This window comes from Misgurnus anguillicaudatus, chromosome 13 (genome assembly GCF_027580225.2).
Source record: "Misgurnus anguillicaudatus chromosome 13, ASM2758022v2, whole genome shotgun sequence".
NCBI lineage: Eukaryota > Metazoa > Chordata > Actinopteri > Cypriniformes > Cobitidae > Misgurnus > Misgurnus anguillicaudatus.
In genome coordinates this window covers 18,846,381-18,867,364 of record NC_073349.2, presented here as the reverse complement: position 1 = coordinate 18,867,364, position 20,984 = coordinate 18,846,381, and the positions used below count along the sequence as shown (strand labels likewise).

At 37.6% G+C, this 20,984-nt stretch overlaps 1 protein-coding gene across 6 annotated transcripts in view; it reads right to left on the bottom strand.

Moving 5' to 3' along the window:
• Nucleotides 1-738: 738 nt before the first annotated feature.
• fmnl3 (formin-like 3) overlaps nucleotides 739-20,984 on the bottom strand; it is a 49,075-nt gene continuing 28,829 nt past the window's right edge. For 2 of the 6 annotated variants that reach the window (XM_055188819.2, XM_055188823.2), the window contains 18 exons: nucleotides 18,741-18,815; nucleotides 18,559-18,669; nucleotides 18,031-18,180; nucleotides 17,278-17,379; nucleotides 16,392-16,755; nucleotides 15,089-15,178; nucleotides 14,888-15,012; nucleotides 14,598-14,800; nucleotides 13,554-13,788; nucleotides 9,128-9,196; nucleotides 8,968-9,048; nucleotides 8,754-8,883; nucleotides 8,511-8,671; nucleotides 8,333-8,434; nucleotides 7,612-7,704; nucleotides 5,697-5,820; nucleotides 4,910-5,039; nucleotides 739-2,416 (listed from right to left, as the gene is read on the bottom strand). In XM_055188819.2, the coding sequence (XP_055044794.2) occupies nucleotides 4,948-5,039; nucleotides 5,697-5,820; nucleotides 7,612-7,704; nucleotides 8,333-8,434; nucleotides 8,511-8,671; nucleotides 8,754-8,883; nucleotides 8,968-9,048; nucleotides 9,128-9,196; nucleotides 13,554-13,788; nucleotides 14,598-14,800; nucleotides 14,888-15,012; nucleotides 15,089-15,178; nucleotides 16,392-16,755; nucleotides 17,278-17,379; nucleotides 18,031-18,180; nucleotides 18,559-18,669; nucleotides 18,741-18,815 (2,307 nt within the window). In that variant the 3' untranslated portion in view covers nucleotides 739-2,416; nucleotides 4,910-4,947. Of the gene's footprint in view, nucleotides 2,417-4,428; nucleotides 4,478-4,909; nucleotides 5,040-5,696; nucleotides 5,821-7,611; nucleotides 7,705-8,332; nucleotides 8,435-8,510; nucleotides 8,672-8,753; nucleotides 8,884-8,967; nucleotides 9,049-9,127; nucleotides 9,197-13,553; nucleotides 13,789-14,597; nucleotides 14,801-14,887; nucleotides 15,013-15,088; nucleotides 15,179-16,391; nucleotides 16,756-17,277; nucleotides 17,380-18,030; nucleotides 18,181-18,558; nucleotides 18,670-18,740; nucleotides 18,816-20,984 lie in introns of all 6 variants that reach the window. The other 4 variants (XR_012372917.1, XM_055188821.2, XM_055188822.2 and 1 more) reach the window with 4 other exon arrangements.

The window sequence follows — 20,984 nt, the reverse complement described above, 5'->3', positions numbered from 1 at the left end:
AGTGATAGACTGATAAATTGCAGTGGCCGATATATCAGCTAATATTTGGTTAGATTTTTTTCTCAATCGGACAATTATTTTTTTCTGTTTCTTAAAGCAACACTAAAGAGTTTTTGCTCTTTGCTCTCCCTACAGGTTAGGAGCGGAATTGTCCATTACCACTGTTGTAAATATATATATTTTTTCTGTCTTAAATAATTGAGCCTACTGCAGCAAAGCTGGCTCTGACTGGATTGTAGGTCTGCCGTAAAGCAAGTTTTGTAGTTTTCACTCAAACTACTGGACCGCGACCCGATGGTTGGAAACTTCTTTAGTGTGGCTTTGGCTGATAGAGGGCTGCAAAGCGAATGTGAAAGTGCCGGTCACCCTGTTTCGAGTGGATGAACGACTGAAACTTTTTTGGAAACGTTATTTTAAGGTAAAAAATGACCAATCATTATTCACTTTTTAACATGAAGTTATGTTGTGTTACACATAACAACACTCGTATTCAAACCGGACCGTGAGGTGTCAAATCCGCAGTACACAGTGTATGTCTTAAAAATATATTTTTTAAAGTGCTTTAAAATGATGCATATTATGCCTAACAAATGTTTCAGTTTCACCAATTTTCTGTTCGCCTCTCTACTGTAATTTCATTTGTGATATCGGCCTTATATCGGACACATTGCTTTCTCAATATCTGCATCGGCTTTAAAAATTACTGTGTATACGGTAAAAAAAATGATGGAGGCAAAGTTCAATTTTAAAGATTTTATTTTCCAATGTCTTCCAATGTTTAAATCCATTTACACTTTGAAAGTCTACCCAGCTGCTGCTGCATTCATTGGTCCATATCAACCAAACTTTGGTACATTCATTTCTATTTGTGCTTTTCCTCCCAAATGGCTTCATTTAGTATAGGATGTGATTCAGAGAAGTTACGAAAACAACAGGACCTGTTATTGTTAGTGTTACGGTTGTTTTTCAGTACTTCTCTTGAGCTTTAGTTACTGTGCAGTGTACAGTTATGCTCTGTCCTCTGAGACAGTCACTGGGTGGACAACCATTGAATTGGGGCTTATTTAATGATAGTGCAAAGAGATTATGATTTGATTAAGATCAAACTATATGGTAACATCAAAATATATAAAACAAACTGATTGCTTTACAAATAATGGTGGTTTTCCTTCATATAACAGGTGTCTTGGGTAGCTGGTTTAGGGTCAACTCCAGTACAAATTATACATGAGAGATATTCCTATCTTAACAAATTTGGGGTGATTTAAAAAAGTTAACTCAAAATACATGTAAAATACATTACTATACACATAATAAATCTGCAGTGTGAGAGAATGCACCAGAACCCTATTCTTAAAGTTTCATGGCATTGCATAAGCATTAAGGACAGTACTGTATACTCTTGGTACATGCAGCCAAATGCTAGCATTTAAAGACCCATATCATCACTTTAACAGAACCATTGAAAGCATCTGATTGGACAATCTGTGTGCCTGCTAATTCATAAATATTTTTAAACAACACCAATTGTGATGTCATGAGGTCTCTAAAGGCTGAATGAGGACACAGGGGCACTATCAATACAAGGCACATACATGGTCAGTTAAACGGGGCACATTCAGGCCCTTTCATTAAAGCTCCAATGCACTTGGATTATTGCATATATTTACATAAGTATCAAAATGTTACAACATAACGATAAACAAAAACAGTATAAACTTCAATATGTCAATATTGGCTATAAGAAATAATACTGACTCAACGGAAAGGCACTTCTTTGTAACCATAGTACTGGTCAAGGTTAACATACTGGAGACGGACTAACCTGCTAATCCAGATCAAATAGGATTAACAAATATTACAGAATAAGAACTGTACAAACAAGCTCTGGAGATCAAAAAAATCTGACCATACTGCACTTCCCCACTGTCAGAAAGTCATGCTTAGATTGCACAATATAAGAAAATCCACGTTAAGGGGCACGAGATCCCGTTGGCAGGCTCTTCATTGTAAGCATTACCACGTGTCTTTACACAACCAAAGCCTTTCCGTTTCGCACAGGGATCCACCTTTTCCCGTGCGAACACAAGCGTACTCGGACGCTCCTCGGGATTAGCGTTTGTGAGCGTTCACGAGGACAGGGTGGTAGCCCTTAATGTCTGTGCATTTACGGCTTTGTTGAGAGAGCCTCCAGTGCAGAATCCAAAGAGGATTTCCATAAATAAATAAAAACTTCCCCACCCCTTAAAATGAACGGTCCTGCACTTCCCTCAGTCACTGTGAATCGCAGGAAGATGCCATTTCAGAAGAAAGCAGGGGAGGGTAGCAGTGAGTGAGTGAATGAGGGGTCTTTAGGGTCGCTTCCACCCATTCCGGATCACCGCGTCAGCTCGCAGGAAGGGCTGGCTTCGGAGATCTGTGAGTGGGGAAGGGAGAGAGTTAAAAGTTAGAACAGGGAACGCTCAGGTAAACGGGGGTCATTTTCAGATTTTAAGATGGCTGTGAAGTAATTGCATGTTGTGATTGGTTACAAGATGTGTGGGAACCAGTGATATTTAACATGCGTATGACATCATTGGATCTCATGTCTTATGACCGATTACAACTTGGGTGCACTTTAAAAAATTTGTCAATTTTCTTTAAAAAATCCAGATAATTTACTCACCACCATGTCATCCAAAATGTTGACGTCCCTCCCCGTTCCGTCGAGAAGAAATTATGTTTTTTAAGAAAAACATTCCAGGACCCCTCCCACCCCAATGGACTTTAATGGACCCCAACAATCAACAGTTCCAATGCAGTTTAAAATTGCAGTTTCAAAGGACTCTAAACAATCCTAAACGAGGCATTTTATCTTGCAAAACGATTGTCATTTTTGACAAGAAAAACAAGAAATATGCACCTCCAAACCACAACCTCTCGTCCATCCCCGGTCCCGCGACGCACCAGCGCGACCCCACGCAATTGCGTAATGCCGTGGAAAGGTCACGTGTTACATATATGAAACGCACATTTGTGGACCATTTTAAACCATAAACTGACACAAAGACATTAATTAGTATCATTCCACATACAACATCATCGGAACGGTCCTCTTCATCCACACTGGGGCATAGTTTCGCATGCGTCATCAGTGACCTCTTCACGTGATGACGCATTGCGTGAGGTCGCGCTGGCGCGTCACAGGACCGGAGAAAGACGAGAAGCTGCGGTTCAAAAGTGCACACTCCCCACCTTTCTTATCGAAAATGACAATTGTTTCGCTAGATAAGACCCTTATGCCTCGTTTGATAGTCCTTTGAAACTGCAATTTTAAACCGCACCAAAAACCGCCAAGTGTTGGGGTCCATTAAAGTCCACCAAAACGGGAAAAATCCTGAAATGTTCCTCTCAAAAAAATAAATAATAATAATTTCTTCTCGACTGAACAAAGAAAGACATCAACATCCCGGACGACGTGGTTAGTAAATTATCTGGATTTTTTAAAAAATGGACTAATCCTTTAAGAAGTACAAAAAGGAATTTGTAAAAAAGTGGCTAATTTATATGAATTCGTACTATTATTAAAAAAGCATTAATGAAGAAGATTGTATGAATTCATGTGAACTAGCCACCATGTAAAATATTTACAAATTACCATGTTTGTGTTGTAAATATGAAGTAATACTGAGTACATGGTCCTCTACAGACCCTTCACTTACAAAAAACACTGTACAGCATTTGATTGTTATGCATGTTTGATATGAAAGATACAATGATCAGCAAGATCTTCAAAGCTTTTTATTACCAGAAGATACTGTAAATATTACACCTATAATACAAAATACTATACAACTACATGAAGATCTTGCTGAACACAACACAGATTTGCATGCTTGTGATGATAATAAGCAACAATACAACAGATATCATGAACATGATAGACAAACAAAGCAATGCAAAGACACGGTAGACATAAAAGCATAACATGCAACAAAGAATGGGAGATCTCTTCCAAAAACTAACCTAAATAACAGTAAAATATCCTTTAGTCAACCTTATCTCATAATAAAATTCTCTTTGTAATAAAGTTTGCTATCTACAAACATTAGGTGGTGCTTTACGTTGTCCTGCGCTATAAAAATGTTTAGAAATCAATCCATGGGCATCAGAACAATTACTTGTGGGTGGGACAAGACTTTTTAAGACCAATGATATTTAACCCACTCACTTTTAAATCAGTGCAGATTTTCATATTTAGCAAAACGTCATATTTCGCAAAGCAAAAACATTTAACTTTGAAAGGAGTATAAATCTGTACGTTTGGCAACATAAGCTTCAGCATTGCAGCTTTGTACTGTACATAATAAAGCACTGCTAAAGCAACTGAATTGTTAACAGGGCGGGAGGAGCAAGGCGAGGTAAGGATTCGTAAAGCTCCTTTCTTACCCTCAATTTATATTGTGCTCAAATATACTCAGATTAACCCCCTGTTCTGCTGGAAAGGTGGAACAAAGAGTTATGGGAGATAAAATGAGGGTTAGCAGATGACAAACCAAGTGAAATATAACATGTTACACAGGCCAAATATCTTGTCTTGAGACTATATGACAATTGGAAATTAAAAAGACTTTACACTTTTAACAATAACATAGTAAAAAAATCAAACTGTGAGGTGACAAGTGTATAGTACAATTGTAGCAAAAATCATTTTAGGTAATATTTTTGATCTATTAAATTCCATTTGTCATATTCCCCTAAGAAACATTTGGCCAGTCCCAATTTCCAAGCTGTAAGAGTGCACAATTACAGCTTGTGTTGTTACTCTATTGTGCTTAGATTAGTAGAGGATTGTGGGTAACCAGAGTGAGAGTGGGTCATGCGAGTGTCGTATGCATGCACGTAGGGACAGGTAAGAGAACGGGACAACCTGCGGCATTAGGGATTTTTTTGGGGGGGTTTGGGGGGCTAGCAGATGGACTCGTCGAAGAGGTTGGTATCGCAGAAGAAGCGAGAGCCCCGTTTGGCCGTGCGGGCAGTGAAGGGCACACTCTTCAGCACTGAGGGAGGAGGGAAGGAGGTGAACACGTTACATCTGAGGTTAAGGACTTGCTTAAAGGGATAGTTTACCCAAAAATGAAAATCAACTGTCATCATGTACACATCCTCATGTTTTTCTAAGCCTGTATGAGTTTTTTATTATCGCAAAAGAAGATAAATGATGGTAAGCACACAGTTGTTTTTCCTACTATGGAAGTCAATGGTTACAATCAGCTGTGTGTTTACCATCATTTATCAAAATGAATTTTTATTTTTGGGTGAACTATCCATTTTAACTTTTTAATAGAACATAATGAAGATACAAACATTTGGTTAAAGTACACATTATGCTGACGCTCCTTTAAACATTAAGCATTAACACACATAATTCCTGATTTATTTGTGACTGGGGTGGCAGGAGAGATATCTGTCCTCTTAAAACCTAGACATCCTTTATAAAATCATTCAAAAACAAATTGAAGTGCGAAGATCCCTGAGTTGAAATAAAACTGCACTGGGTCAGTTTTAACTGATGTGCATTTGTAAAGTGTGATGAGCGAGTTGCACGGGCCGTTGTATAACGTAACATAGTGTACACTGCTGATGTGGAGATCTGTGGACCACAACAGTAATTCTGGAGCCCTGACTGATAGCCATTGTAGTCCTGCTTGTCCCACCTGTGATGATGTCTTCAATGGTGCCATCTTTGCCCTCATACACAGGCCGGTGATCTTTGGCTTGTCTTCGTCTAAGCTCTGCGATCAGTTCGTGTTGTTGGTGCCTCTTCTTTTGAGCCTGGACCTGCCGGAGTGATTTATAAATCAGGAGACGACATTGAACTAGATATCTATGAGATTCAAAATTAAAATGATGATTATATTTCTTTGGTGTCTTTTTGTCAGGAGTGGCTATAGATAAAAGATGTCAAACTGATGAACCATCTAAGAATTCAAAAATGCTCAACTAGGTATTCAGAAACTCAGTTATATCTGGCAGTGGCGGCTGATGACTGCTCTTTCAAGGGGCGCAAATTCAGTGTCATATGTGTTGCTCTTGTTTTCAAAATATGTGTTTGTTGCATCATGTGTTTTGTCAAAATAAGTGCCTGCTGCACACACATCAAAACTGTTTATAATAAAAAAAAACGCTCACATTCACAAAATACTCGCAAGACACTACCTTAACAGTAAACTTTGTTTACGCATGAGATTATGAGAGTATTTGGCAAACGCGAGCGTCTCTTTTATCATAAACCCTTAAGACGCGTCTGCAGCAGGCACTTATTTTGACAAAACACATGATGCACATCGGTTCACTCAACAAGCAGAACACATATTTTGAAATGACGAACCACACACATGACGGGCTACATACACGTTGTGATGAACTTAGCATCATGCGCCCTGGAAAAAAGAAGTCACCAGCCGCCACTCATATCTTGTGAGCTATGAAAGAACAACCTCTGAGGAAAAACACTTCTTTGGGTGACAAATTGATTTCTAAAGCATTGAACATATTAACAGAACAAAATAGGTCCAGACAGCAGATGACTCTGGGCCGGATCCGCACCGGAGCTGCCGACTTCAGTGCGGATCCGGCCCAAAATCATCTTTTGTCTTGGTAAGGTTAAACTATAAATAAACCCAAAAACACCTTCAGTCGAGAAGAAATTATGTTTTTTGAGGAAAACACTCCAGGACCCTTCCTATTTTAATGGACTTTAATGGACCCCAACACCTAACAGATTTAATGCTGTTTAAACTTGCCGTTTTAACAGAGTTTCAAATGACTCTAAACGGTCCCAAACAAGGTATAAGGGTCTTATCTAGTGAAACGATTGTCATTTTTGACAAGAAAAATAAAAAATATGCGCTTTTAAACCACAACTTCTCGTCTATCTCCGATCCTGTGACGAGCCAGCGCAACCTCACGTAATACATCATCACGTCAAGAGGTCATGGATGATGTATGCGAAACTACGCCCCAGTGTTTACAAGTGTGGAGAAAGAGGACCGTTCCGATGTTGTTGTATGTCGAAAGATACTCATTAATGTCTTTGTGTTAGTTTATTGTTTAAAATGGTCCGCAAATGTTCATATATGTAACACATGACCTTTCGACGTCTTTACGCAAATACGTGAGGTCGCGCTGGAGCCCCACAGGACCGGAGATAGACGAGAAGTTGTGTTTAAAAGTGCATATTTTTTTATTTTTCTTGTCAAAAATGACAATCATTTCGCTAGATAAGACCCTTATGCCTTGTTTGGGATCGTTTAGAGTCCTTTGAAACTGCATTTTTAAACTGCATTAAATCTGTTAATTGTTGGGGTCCATTAAAGTCCATTAAAATGAGAAAAATCCTGAAATGTTTTCCTCAAAAAACATAATTTCTTCTCGACTAAACAAAGAAAGACATCAACATTTTGGATGACATGGTGGTGAGTAAATTATCTGGATTTTCTTTTTAAGAAGATTGACAAATTCTTTAAGGGAAATAAAAAATTAATTAATTAATTAATTCTTAATTTGATCCAAATTTTGATCTTGGATTCATATTGTGTTGTTTGGAATGGGATAAAAACTGTTGCAGACCTTGGGGTCGTGCTGTTTGGCTTCCTGTGCTAGTAGTTTCTCTCTCATGGCTTGTTCCTGCTTCTTCCTCTGTTCGTTTTCCTCCACAGCTTCCTGCAGAAAACAACACAACGTTTTGGGTGAGAGGTGAGCGCTATCCGGACCCTTACGCTCAACCAATGCAGACTATAACTCCCACAACCACAGCAGTCTCGTCACAAAGTTTTGTGATGTGAATACAGCGAGAGGTCTTGGACCTTGCAGTTCCTCATGCAGTCTCATAAATCCACCAGCAGAACAATGTGAGGAAGAGGCGTGTGTATGTGTGTGTGTCCGGAATAGAGGCGGTACAGGCAAAGCCCAGTCTAAACTCAGCAGCTGCCGTTAAATCTCAGCCCAGCTGCCCCTTCCTGTTATTCACCCTCGGGTAAGGTTTGCTGCTCCTCCACCCTTGAGCAGTGACACTGACCCTCCGACAGGGAAGACATTAAAATAAGGAACTACAGATGACACTCGCTAACGAATATAAACATGGCATCACATGCAATGTGTTTAACTTAAGCATTGGACTCCATTACATCATACAGTAGTGAGTTCGAAGCACCAACTTTTTGGTGGGCAGGCCAGATTTTGCTGATATGAAACTCGCCTTCACACAGATTTAAAATAAATATGTTTTCATAATTTTAAGTTTCAAGGTTCTGCAATGCATTGGGTAAATGAATTATGAACCATCACGTACCTTGTAAGCTTTGAGAAACCTGACAAACACTGGAAAGAACACAGATGGGGGCGTAGTCTTTGGACTCTCTCCAAAATAAAGCACCACATTGTTGAAAGTCTCCTGAAAGTGAGAGATTCAGATAAACATATTCTTTTGTAGTTGCGTGAAGCTCTTCAGTTAAAGATAGGAAAGATACCTCGGCAGTCTTGGCATCCTTCTGAAGTTTGTCCAGCTGAGTATCGCTGGTCTGCACGAAGCCTTTGAGAACGGCATGATCGTGTAGACTGCACTCCCTCCTGACCAGCTCCATCCCCTTCCCGAGCTCCTTAACATCCAACAAAACGTTCTCCAGAGAGACTGTAAACATACAGCAATTGACTCAGTAATACTATATGAAATCACAGAACGTATAGGAAGAAAATCTCTTGATAGACCAGACCTGCTGCCGCCTTATCCACAAAGTGTAGCTCGTTGTAGAAAGTCGCCAGTTCCGGATATTTTTCTTTTACGACCAAAGCGATGTAGTGCAACAATGTCATCTTCCGGTCAGTAGACTTAGTATCAAGCAGCTGATAGACGATAACATCAGGATCTGTGAGAAGCTGTTATATCACAATATATCACAAGAACGTTTTTTCTACAGCAGAACTCACCAGATCCAGACTCTGCAGTTTGAAGCCATACACAGAGCCTCTCTTGCTACTGTTCATGTAGTTTCCTAAGGCGAGAATGATCTGTGTGGAGACGAAAGTTGATAAGCATAACATTTCAGAGAATCTTAAGCATTACGCTGAAAAACCGTAAAGCACTTACTTCAAGGATCTTCTTCAGTTTTGGAGAGGACTTCACGGAGGCAGATGCCGCAATGATGGCATTGAGTTGCTAAATTAGAAAAGATTTGTCAAATCATGATCACATGCCTTTTGGATCAACATCTTTTGATAAACATTCATGCAAATACTGCATCATCCTAACCAGAACCCCCAAAAAGTCGTCCTTAACTACCCTTACGAAAAAGAAGTTTATTAAAGTGTGCTATAAGTATACTTTTTTAAAACTTAAAATAAGAAAGTATACTTTCAGTTGACTTTTTATGTACTTCTCTAAAATGTACTTTAGGTACTTCTTAGAAATATACTTAAATTGTACTAAAGTATACTTGACCTATACTGACCGAAATGTCTAAGTATATTTGGCCTATACTTGTTTACTGACATATACTTAAAAGTATTAAGTAAAAATGCAACAACAAAAGCTACATCAAGAAAGCTGCAAAAAGCCATATGATTAGCCCTGGTGAAAAATAAATATACTTAATTGTATTTCAAGTATATTTAACTTTGCAATAGTACATTACAAATATACTTAGAAAGAAATGTACCATCTTTGAATATATTGAAAGTACTATGCTTACAACATATTTGTTTACAATTAAACTTTTAACATATTTCAAAATAATTATAATTTAGTATATTTTCTAAAAGTATATTTTAAGTAAATTTTGAAAGTATATGTAGTGTACAAATGTATATTATTTTTATGGAGAATCTTTAGTGTTAGTAAACTAGTAGGTTATTAATTTTGTGCTGCAGGTATACTTGCAAGTATTCTTTTACTATACTTTTACTTAAGTATGTTTTATTTAAAGTATTGTACTTCGCTCGCTACATTTTAAATCATATCCGTTACTGAGTAAAAAAATATTTTAAAAAGCAAGGTGATAAAGACGCGCAACGGATGTAAATGGGCGGGGCCCGGGGGAACGCGCAAAAAGAACCATGGAGACGGACGAGACAGGCGCGCGCTAATGCAGACCCGCCTCAGTTCAAATTTTATGAAAGAACCCCCTGGTCATATTTAAGCGACCACTTTCCACTGACGCGAAGCGAGTGTTTCATTTCTATGAAAGGTAGGATTCATGCTCTTAAGTACGAAATTGCACGACGCGTTTTTAATACCATGCGCATTATCTTCCGAGGTCTAGCAGCTTCGCGTCAAGTCAAACAGAACTTCAAAACGTCCTCGAGAATGCGCAGGTAATTAGACATTGCAGAGAGAGAGAGAAAGAGAGAGAGAGAGAGAGAGAGAGAGAGAGAGAGAGAGAGAAAGAGAGAGAGAAGAATAAAGGTCATCAGGTACCCAGGTCAGGGAAGTAAGTAGATAATAAACGTGTCAAATGTATATAGACATGGCACTCATCTCATCATATGCTCATTTAAACTATATATAGTTTAATAAAATAATGTATGTTACCAGCAATACATCAATTACAACCTTACTATAGTGATTGTATTTACAAGCTGCTGACCACCTTCAAAAGTGCATGACTCACATGTAAAAATCATTAAACAATTCCATAAATGTTTCTTACTTTAAAAAGCTTTTTATTTTATTAACTTTTTGTTATTGCACTTTAGTAAAGATGTTCCTACAATTAAAAACAACTAGTTTGAGATGTATATTCCCTTGTCGTTTTTGAACTATACTAGAATCCTCCACCTCTTCCCGCTGTAAAAAAAAGTAACTTTTACTCTGAGTAAAGATAAAATGACTTACTTTTTACTTTTACTTGAGTAGATTTTTAGACAAGTAACTTTACTTTTACTTAAGTAAAATATTATTAAAGTAACTTTACTTTTACTTGAGTACAATATTTTAGTACTTTTTCCACCTCTGAACATTTGATATGTTATCTATATTCTATTGTGAATAAAATATAAGTTTATGAGATTTGTAAATTATTCCATTCCTTTTTTACTCACAATTTCTACAGTGTCCCAACTTTTTCTGATTTGAGGTTGTATATATATATATATATATATATATATATATATATATATATATATATATATATATATATATATATATATATATATGGCTGAATCCCCTGAACATTTACTTTCGTTCTGGACTCCATTTCCCATAATCCCGCATACCTGGACTGATTACTCTGCCACCTGAAACTCATTGGACAGCCTATATAAACTCTCTGGAAACATTCAGTTAGTGCAAAGTCTTGATTTGTACCGGCTGTCATTGCTGAGCGGTTTGCCTGCCTGACATTGCTGAGCGGTTTGCCTGCCTGACATTGCTGTGTTTGCTGTTATTTGACCTTGCCTGTTGGAATATGAGTGTTTAATAAAATCCTGCAGATGGATCCTCAGTGTCAAAGTGCTTTGTTACACAAGCAGTATACAATAAGTAATCTACTAGTTTACTAAGAGTACACTAACAGAACACTTGCATGTACACTTTCAGTATATGACTAGTAAACTACTAGTTAACTAAACGTATATTAAAAGAACACTTGGAAGTATACCTGCAGCACACAATAAGTAACCTACTAGTTTACTAAGAGTACACTAACAGAACACTTGCATGTACACTTTCAGTATATGACTAGTAAACTATTAGTTAACTAAAAGTATATTAAAAGAACATTTGGAAGTATACCTGCAGCACAAAATGAGTAACCTACTAGTTTACTAAGAGTAATCTAACAAACATTTGCATGTACACTTGAAGTATAAGTCTAGAAAATTACTAGTATACTCATGAGTTCACTTGCAGTACAAATGAAGAACTAATTGTGCACTAGTTATACACTTAAAGTTGACTACTCTTACACTTATAGTACACTTAGAAGTATACTTTTATATACTAAAAGTGGGCCAATTTAGTCCCAAGCGGTATTCAAGCAGTACACTTACAAGTGTACTACTAGAACATAAATGTTAGTACACTTACTACATAAAGTATACTTAAAACTATACTCCAACATTACTTAAGTATACTTAATAAAATGAACTTGAAGTGTACTTCTTTTTCGTAAGGGTATGCCTAAAATCAGTTCGTTGTAACACGGACTGTTTACATTGTTGCACAGGGTTGAGCATTTAGTTTTTTCCGTATTGTTTTCACACTGCCAAAAGACAATCTCCCGCAAATTTATGGAAATGTTTAAAGTTTTCCAGAGAGTTTTTGATGAAAAAGTGTTTTGGTGGCATGTAAGTACATTTTTTCATCATATGTTTTTTTTCCCGGTTTCTAAGTTGGGTGTGTAAGATACCTAATCCAATGCTATGTCATATTAATCAGTGTCTTGTTGACTAAAACATAGCATCATTTTGAAATATGTCTGCAGCTTTTAGCAATTTTGAAATAAGTCTGCAGCTTTTTTGGTGGGCTTGAAAATTTTCACCCAGCAGGGTTAATTGTAACGCTGTGTTAACTAACCCCTCAGCACTTACGATATGAAAACCGCTAACGTTAGCGTAATTCTTGCCGTTGCTTTAAATAGGCTAGACACGAATGATTGCTGGCTGCCAACAAAGTAAATGTGCCTGTCTTATCAAAAATCATGTGTCAAATTGATTTTTGTTCATATATTTAATATTGATTGAATAAGGTCACGTCAAAGATTAAAATCATAATGAAATGAATGGCTAAAATCAGATTTGATGCTCATTATCTCAGAATTTGATTTTGAGAATTTAGTTTGTTTTTTACAGACTGGGTCACATATAAAAATGATTTTTTTTGTCATAATTGTGAATATTAGTTTTAACATTTATTTAAGTTAGCTTTGTCTCACATATTTAGACATTTGTATCCATTTATAATTAAACTATGGTTAGATGAGGAATAAATAGTGTGGATACCTGTCTATATTAAAGGCAGATATATAAACAATATCCACTTCAAGTATATAGACAAATATTTGCCTGCAAACTTAATTTTTAGCAAGTGTTACAACTAACCCCCTGCCTGTTACAATTAACCCCACCTATGGGGTAAGTTGTAACGTTTGCACTTCTGTCACGTTTGGTGTAATTGTTCAAGAATGTTAAGTACTAGAAACAAACTTCAAATGTTTATTTGTAGCAGAGATGTGTGTGTTGCTTGTGTAAAAATAAAATTAATCCAACTCAAATATTTTTTAAATGATTGAGCCAAAACCAAAAAGCGTTATGGTCAAAACCGAAAAGGTTATGCCCCTCTCTCCCCTACCTCAAAAGTACATATTGGTGCCAAATGCATACACATCTGTACCTAAATGGTACATATTAGGACCTTTTTAAAGGGTACTGGCCAAGTGAGAGCTTGAGACCGTTTCTCTGACCTTAAGCTTCATTGGAAGAGCATTGCGCTATAAATCACGTTCAATAAAAGTGTCTGCCAAATTAAGAAAGTAAATATTTTGCTGGCTGACTAATTTTTAAGCGCTAAGGTTGCTCACCGGTGTCAGCATGTTGACATTGTCACTGAAGTTCCCCACAAATGTGATGATGCTCATTCTCTGAGTGAGACGCTCGATCTTGCTGAAGAGCAGCATGAAACGGTCTTCCTCAGCCAGTTGATCCAGAGGTCTCCTTTCCTTCTCATACTGACGCATGAGTTTGCTCTCAGCCTCAGTGGGCAGGAACCGCATGAGACATTCAACAAAGTCCACCGGCAGAGCCTTCAGATCAAACCTGGAACAGGAAACATGGACATCTTACATATGTGCGGACCCATAAAAAACAACAAATCACAACTGAGATCTCTTTACTATTCAAATTATTTCTCCTAGACATTAATGAGATTAAACAGAGGACACGTGGAAACGTTTGCTTAAATGGGACATTTCACAAGACTTTTTAAGATGTAAAATAAATCTTTGGTGTCCCCAGAGTACATATGTAAAGTTTAAGCTCAAAATATCATAATTATAGCATGTTAAAATTGCCATTTTGTAGGAGTGAGCAAAAATTTGCTGTTTTTGGGTGTGGTCTTTTAAATGCAGCTGATGAGCTGATTTATGGACTCTAAATGGTGTGCTGGGGTTGGATAGTGCAGATTAAGGGGCCGTATTATCCCCTTCTGACATCACAAGGGGAGCCAAATTTTAATTAGCTATTTTTTTCACATGCTTGCGGAGAATAGTTTACCAAAACTAAGTTACTGGATTGATCTTTTTCACATTTTCTAGGTTGATAAAAGCACTGGGGACCCAATTATAGCACTTAAACATAGAAAAAGTCAGATTTTCATGATATGACCCCTTTAAGTCTCCTAGGAAATTTCATTTTTGACTAAAAAGTCAATATAATTTTTTAAGTTTTTTTTTAAGTGAAACACAACAATGAATCTCCTGAGCTGTAAAAGCGCAAACTCTAAGCAATAATATTTTCCTCTGGGTTTAGATACATATTAATGTTTAGAAGATACAGATAAGCTGTTACTGGACAGTTTACAGCGGGAAAACAAAATCCACATTGGAGACCATACAGTATGTGCTCACGTTTGAATAGCTTTACAAATTTCCTCTGTGGTTTTGTTAGCCTTGCGCAGAGTAATGGCCAGGTTTTTCGAGCGGTTGGCATCCAGCAGCTGGACTTTGTTCATGGCCTTCTGAGACACTTTGCTCTTTGTGCAGGGCAGGTCCACCACAGGTCCTTGAGCTTTCGTCTTGAACAGCTCCTCAAACTTCTCCAGTTCCAGCTCCTACACAGTATCAGAACAAGAGCGTGTGATACCGGCAAATGTTTTTTGCAGTATGTTTTAATACAGGGACATGTGCAGCTCACGCACCTCAAGCACACGCTCGTCATCGATCTCGCTGAAGACGGTGCCATTGATCTGGTTGGGTTTCAGTGCAGTCCAGTTGAAGACAGGGAGGCGGAACTTGGTTTTTATGGGTTTCTTAATGCGTATGGCTACAGGATCAAACTCAGGGTCAGATATCGCATACACAAAAGTCTAATATATTACAAGAATATGTGTTTGTGTTACCTGATAAGCCTAAACTTAGTATAACTGATGGTGATGCTCCAGAAATGGGTAGAGGTGGTGGAGGAGGAGGAGGAATAGGAATGCACTCCACTGTGGAAAAAGGTACAAAACATTTGCAAATAAATAATTTTATAGTGGCTTTTTTTCACAGTTTTACTCCTTACTGTCGGTCTATTAGGGTTAAAAAGAATATTGAGGTCCAGTCCAGCTGTTTCCTCAGTAGAAGTGTTCTTTTTAAAGGAAACGGCCTCAGCTTTTCCTCTTCCTGTTAAGTCGATGACATATATTAAGAGGCTGTAACTCAATGGGAATAATTGTTTTTTTGTGTTATTCATATCCTACACTGACTGTTATTAGTGTAAAGCTTTAAAGGATTTCTCACATAGCCCTTTTTTCAGTGATCTGGCACCATTCCACAACCTTTCACGGAAGAAAAGGCAGGAAAATTTGGGCTGGAAAAATTGGCTGAATACTGACCTAACCAGTAATGTAGGTGGCACAATGTAACAATGTTTTTATGTTATGTAATTTAATATATTAGAGATTCACGGATATAAAAATTTTCCACCGATAGGCAATTATTCTGACAGATATCTGCCGATAACGATAGTTTGATGATTATATTAACTTGCATTAACTAAATTCTGAAGATGACATTTTTTTAAATGTTATTCATTCATATAATGATAATTAATATTGAACATTAAACTAGTAATAATACTTTACATATGCATTATATATATATATAGTGTGGCGAGGCTACATAAGGGCCAGGGTGACACTGGCCCACTCAGATTTATGGCTGGCCCACCCAGAGAGACACAAATTATTTTTGTGGCAAAGCAGAAGAAATCACGCATAAATTATGATAATCTCTCCAATAATAATCGTTCAAATACGCATCATTTAGAAATAACTATATATATAGAAAGTTTTATAACGGATAAAACATAACAGATTGTGCCCTGCTGCTCCAGCTCCAACAGCTGCTCCTCAATGTTGTTGTGCCTCTGGAAAGCGGCATCTTTCTACATTACGTTATGTTATTTTATAGTTTTGCTGAGGTTACTATAATTTTTCCATATTATACTACATTATTATCGAAAGAAAGAAATGTTTCCAAACTTTTGACCGGTACTGTATTTGTGGGCAGTTTAAGTAATAGCAAAGTCGTGTTCGTTATGATTTAAGTAGAAACCTGAGACAAAACACTACAAAGGTTCCCAGAATTTAAAAATGCAAACCTTATTTACAGTAAGTGCGTAATCATTCATTTTCTTTCAACTTTTCCTTGGCTCTGTACCTTCTGACGGGAGGGGTGGGGCAGGTGGAGGCGGTGGTGGAGGTGGAGGCGGCGGTGGAGCAACATCTTCTACAGCGCTGGGCGAGGTAACGCCCAGACCTCCGTTCCCAGTCACGCCTGCAGAAAGTAAGCCCAAGTCTCCCAGAGGAGCTCCACAGACAGACCCACCAACCACTCCACCACCACCACCCAAAGCCTCGATTGCAATGTCCCCATCAGGCTGTTTTCGCAAACGGATGGTGCCCTGTTGCTCCAGCTCCAGCAGCCGCTTCTCAATGTTATTGTGCCTCTGGAAAGCGGCATCTTTCTCTTGGATCATCCGCCGCAGTGTGTTAACCTGTGTGCTGGTGGACTCATACGTCTCCTGAAGAACCAGAGAAATTGGCGCAGAACAAAGTGAAACCAGTCATTGATTTGCAAAGTACCTACCTATGAAAATTCAGCTAAAGTCATTTTTTGTGATTTGTGATTCTACATAAAATCATCTAACATAATGTAAAGCAAAAATATAACTTTGATATCTTTAATATTGATGGAGTAAGGTCATGTCAAAGAATAAAATTAATGTGAAATTATTGACTGAAATCAAACTTTGATGCTTTTGATTTCATTATTAGATTATGAGATTTTAACCTGACAGGGTCGCATATAATTATATTTATTTAACATACAGTATCCATAAGAAGTTCTTTAAGGCAACTTTAAAAAACTAAACAATGTGCATATATTTTTTTCCAAAAAATAATAAAAATGTATTACCATTAGTACATTACCTAAAATAATTTAAATTAGACATGAAAATAGATTTGCAGTACACATAGTATTTCTATTGCCATATTAACTCTACAGTGATAAATGTGAGAGAGAGAGAGACTGAGGGTCCTACCTTTATAGTAACCAATTCCTTGTCTTTCTGTAATAGTTGTTTCTCAAGGTCTGCTACCTTCATCATGGTCTCATTTTCAACATCGAGAAGCTTCTCTGTCACCTAGAACAAAAAATGTAGAAACCACAAAAGTATAAGAGCACTGATCGTATAAACATGATCCTCTCTCTGTATCAATACAGAGGATTTTCCAGTAGTATATGACACAGCACATAAGACAGCATTACTTTCACTTATGTAGCAGCAGAGATTACTCACATAGAGTGGAATATTTGGGGAATTCTGCATTCGTCCTACAGTGCGATCTCGAGGAATTTGTGTCATTTGAAAACTTTTTCAACCTGGTATAAACGCCCACTAGTGAGCCATGCTTATTGAAATAATCATATTGATTGTTTTCAAACTGCCTTTAAACTGATAATATAATCATGGCCATCAATGATAAATATTCAGCTCTAAAAGAATGCATGAAAGTTTAACAAACATGCTGAATTATAATGCAAGATCTTAGAAGTGAATATATAAGATACAGATTATATGACTATACTGTATGTTGTGGGTAAATATGAGGCAATAAATGCTCTGAATGAGCTCTGATAGGAGTGAAGTCATTCAAATATTCAAAGGTATAGTGCTTATATACCTCAGCAAGTTTAATAAATTACATAGGCTACAGAATTGTTGATATACTTAAGTCAATGAATTTTGTAGTAATGTTATGATGACTGTACTATACTGTAGACTGGCTCTTACATGTGACAAATGCTCCTCTAGCTCTTCCACCTTCTCCAAAGCCACATTTTTTGTTTCAGCGTCCTCCAATAGTCCTCCAACATCAAACACATTATCCAGGTATGCCTGAATCTGCACCGATAGCTTATCACTCTCTGTGTGCTTAGATTTCTGTGAGAAAACACATACAGTAGTTACAAAAACATCAGATTTTGTAATAAATCTAATTTATGATATAAAACAATCCATAAACTTTAAATGAAACAAAATGTTATATTATGCATAGTTCTGTTGGTTGGTAGCTATATTTTTCTGAGGGTTTCATTACTCAGGCTTTATGATAAATTAATGTATTTTATAAAATGTCATAAAACTGGGGCCCTCCCTGGCACCATCTAGTGCCCCCCAAGTGTGCACGCCCCCCAGGCAGAACCCAATGGTTAAACCAACGTGGGGTTGAAACAATCAAGCATTAGAGTGTATTTGGCTGTCTGAAAACTGTTGGATTAAACAGTGGATTATTTCAGTGGATTAACTTTAATTCAGTACCTCTAGGAAGTCATCAAGGCCTAGTTTAGTAAACTCATACTGCAGATGTACGCGGAAGTTCATGTCCTCCACCGAATGAACCACAATGTTGATAAACTGCATACAGGCCACCTGAGACACAAACATATGCATTTGAACACACATAGAGATTTCTCTCTCACACACATATTTTATGGACCTACCATGAAGTCAATGTTTCCATCTTCACTACGAAAATACTCCATCAGCTTCTCAAACCGATGCTTTTCTTTACACACCTGCAACATATAGTTTTAATAAGTTAATTGCAGTAAGCCCAGAATAAACAGATCATGTCATATCCCCACTATTGCTTAAACACCATAGTAAAGATTTCCCAAGCAGATTCTTGTATAAGTAAAACCAACCTTAACGGTCTAAAATCAAAGTCTATAACCAAAGAAATCGACTTCCATGGAAAAGGCTTTTACACTTTACCATAATACAATAAAAGGCCAGGCAAAATGGGAAACCTGCCAAGTGGTAAACATGGCCTTTGTTATATGAATAACTACAATAGGTGACATTGGCTCCTCTTAAAATATTTGTGGCGAGTTAAATTGAAGTGTCCAAATAAAAGTCAGTTAAACCACAGACACCTAGTTCCATAGATAGACTACTAGTTTTACAGGCATTACATTTCTTTTTCACAGTCTCTCTGGGTCCTACATTGTTGTGTTGATAGCTCTTAGTTTCTCAGAGCAGAGACGGACGGTTACGGGGTAATAGGGCCGTTTCCGGTATTTAAATGGCTAGGCAAACAGAAACAAAAAGGTTGAGCAAACGCTTAAGTCTGCGGGCAATTCCTCAACCTCCCTGAAAAACTGATCCTTATCCGAGACGTGGATTTAATGATACGACTGGCTGAAGATGTGGTGTTTTCCCACACATACACACTGTTGAGCAAGGAAAAATAACTCTGGTATTAGACATGGCTGCTTACAGCTCTGTAAAAGAATCAAATAATAGCAAAAACAAGTGACCCCACACACATCTTAGCATAAAATGTGGTAGAAATGCGATCCTGTTAAAACCAAGCTAAAGTAGTTTTTTTGTGCTTTTGTGTTTTCTACATAATGTAAAGATCATTCTGTGTAAATATAACCTTGATATCTTTAATATTGACTAAGGCCATGTCAAAGATCAAAATCGCCTGGAGTTTGCTTGTAATCCGTGATTCTCCTTTGCGAAACCACGCACGTGCATCTTTGTTTATGATATGATCATAAGGAGCGTTTGATGCGCTGTTCTAGTGAATGATCTCAGCTTCAGCGCAGACAATAAGAAGCTCCTGGATGTCTGCTTCAGTCCAGTTAGCAGACATTTCTCGTTGTGAATGTTAATCTTCGTTTAATTCCCCCCGTGTCAACTTTTTATTGCGATGACACGCACGTCCTCACTACGGGATGCCTCTTACGACATTGTTTCTGCCATTTGTTCACACATAATGCTTTCTGTAAATGTTACGGCAGTGTTACTAGGTCCCTTTTACGGGAGTGATCCCAGAACATTTAGGGAACATGTTTGTGTTCACACAGAACGCTTTCCGTAAATGTTACAGAAATGTTACTAGGTCCCTTTTACGGAAGCGACCCCAGAACATTTACAGAACGCTTTCCATAAATGTTAAGGCAATGTCACTAGGTCCCTTTTAAGGGAGCAATCCCAGAACATTTATGGAACGTGTTTTTGTTTACACCGAACGTTTTCCGTAAATGTTACAACAATGTTACTAGGACCCTTTTATGGCAGCGATCCCAGAAAATTTACGGAACGTGTTTGTGTTGACACAGAACGCTTTCTGTAAATGTTATGGCAATGTTACTAGGACCCTTTTATGGGAGCAATCCCAGAACATTTACGGAATGTGTTTGTGTACACACCGAAACGCTTTCTATAAATGTTATGGAAATGTAACTAGGTCCCTTTTACAGAAGCAATCCCATAACATTTACGGAAAGTGTTTGTGTTCACACAAAATGCTTTCCGTAAATGTTACGGCAATGTTACTAGGTCCCTTTTACAGCAGCAATCCCAGAAAATTTACGGAACATGTTTATGTTCACACAGAACGCTTTCCGTAAATGTTACGGCAATGTTACTAGGTCCCTTTTAAGGGAGCAATCTTAGAACATTTACAGAACGTGTTTGTATTCACACAGAATGCCTTCCGTAAATGTTACGGCAATGTTACTAGGTCCCTTTTACGGCAGCAATCCCAGAAAATTAACGGAACATGTTTATGTTCACACAGAACGCTTTCCGTAAATGTTACGGCAATGTTACTAGGTCCCTTTTAAGGGAGCAATCCCAGAACATTTATGGAACGTGTTTATGTTCACACAGACACTTCCTGTAAATGTTATGGCAATGTTACTAGGTCCCTTTTATGGAAGCGATCCCAGAAC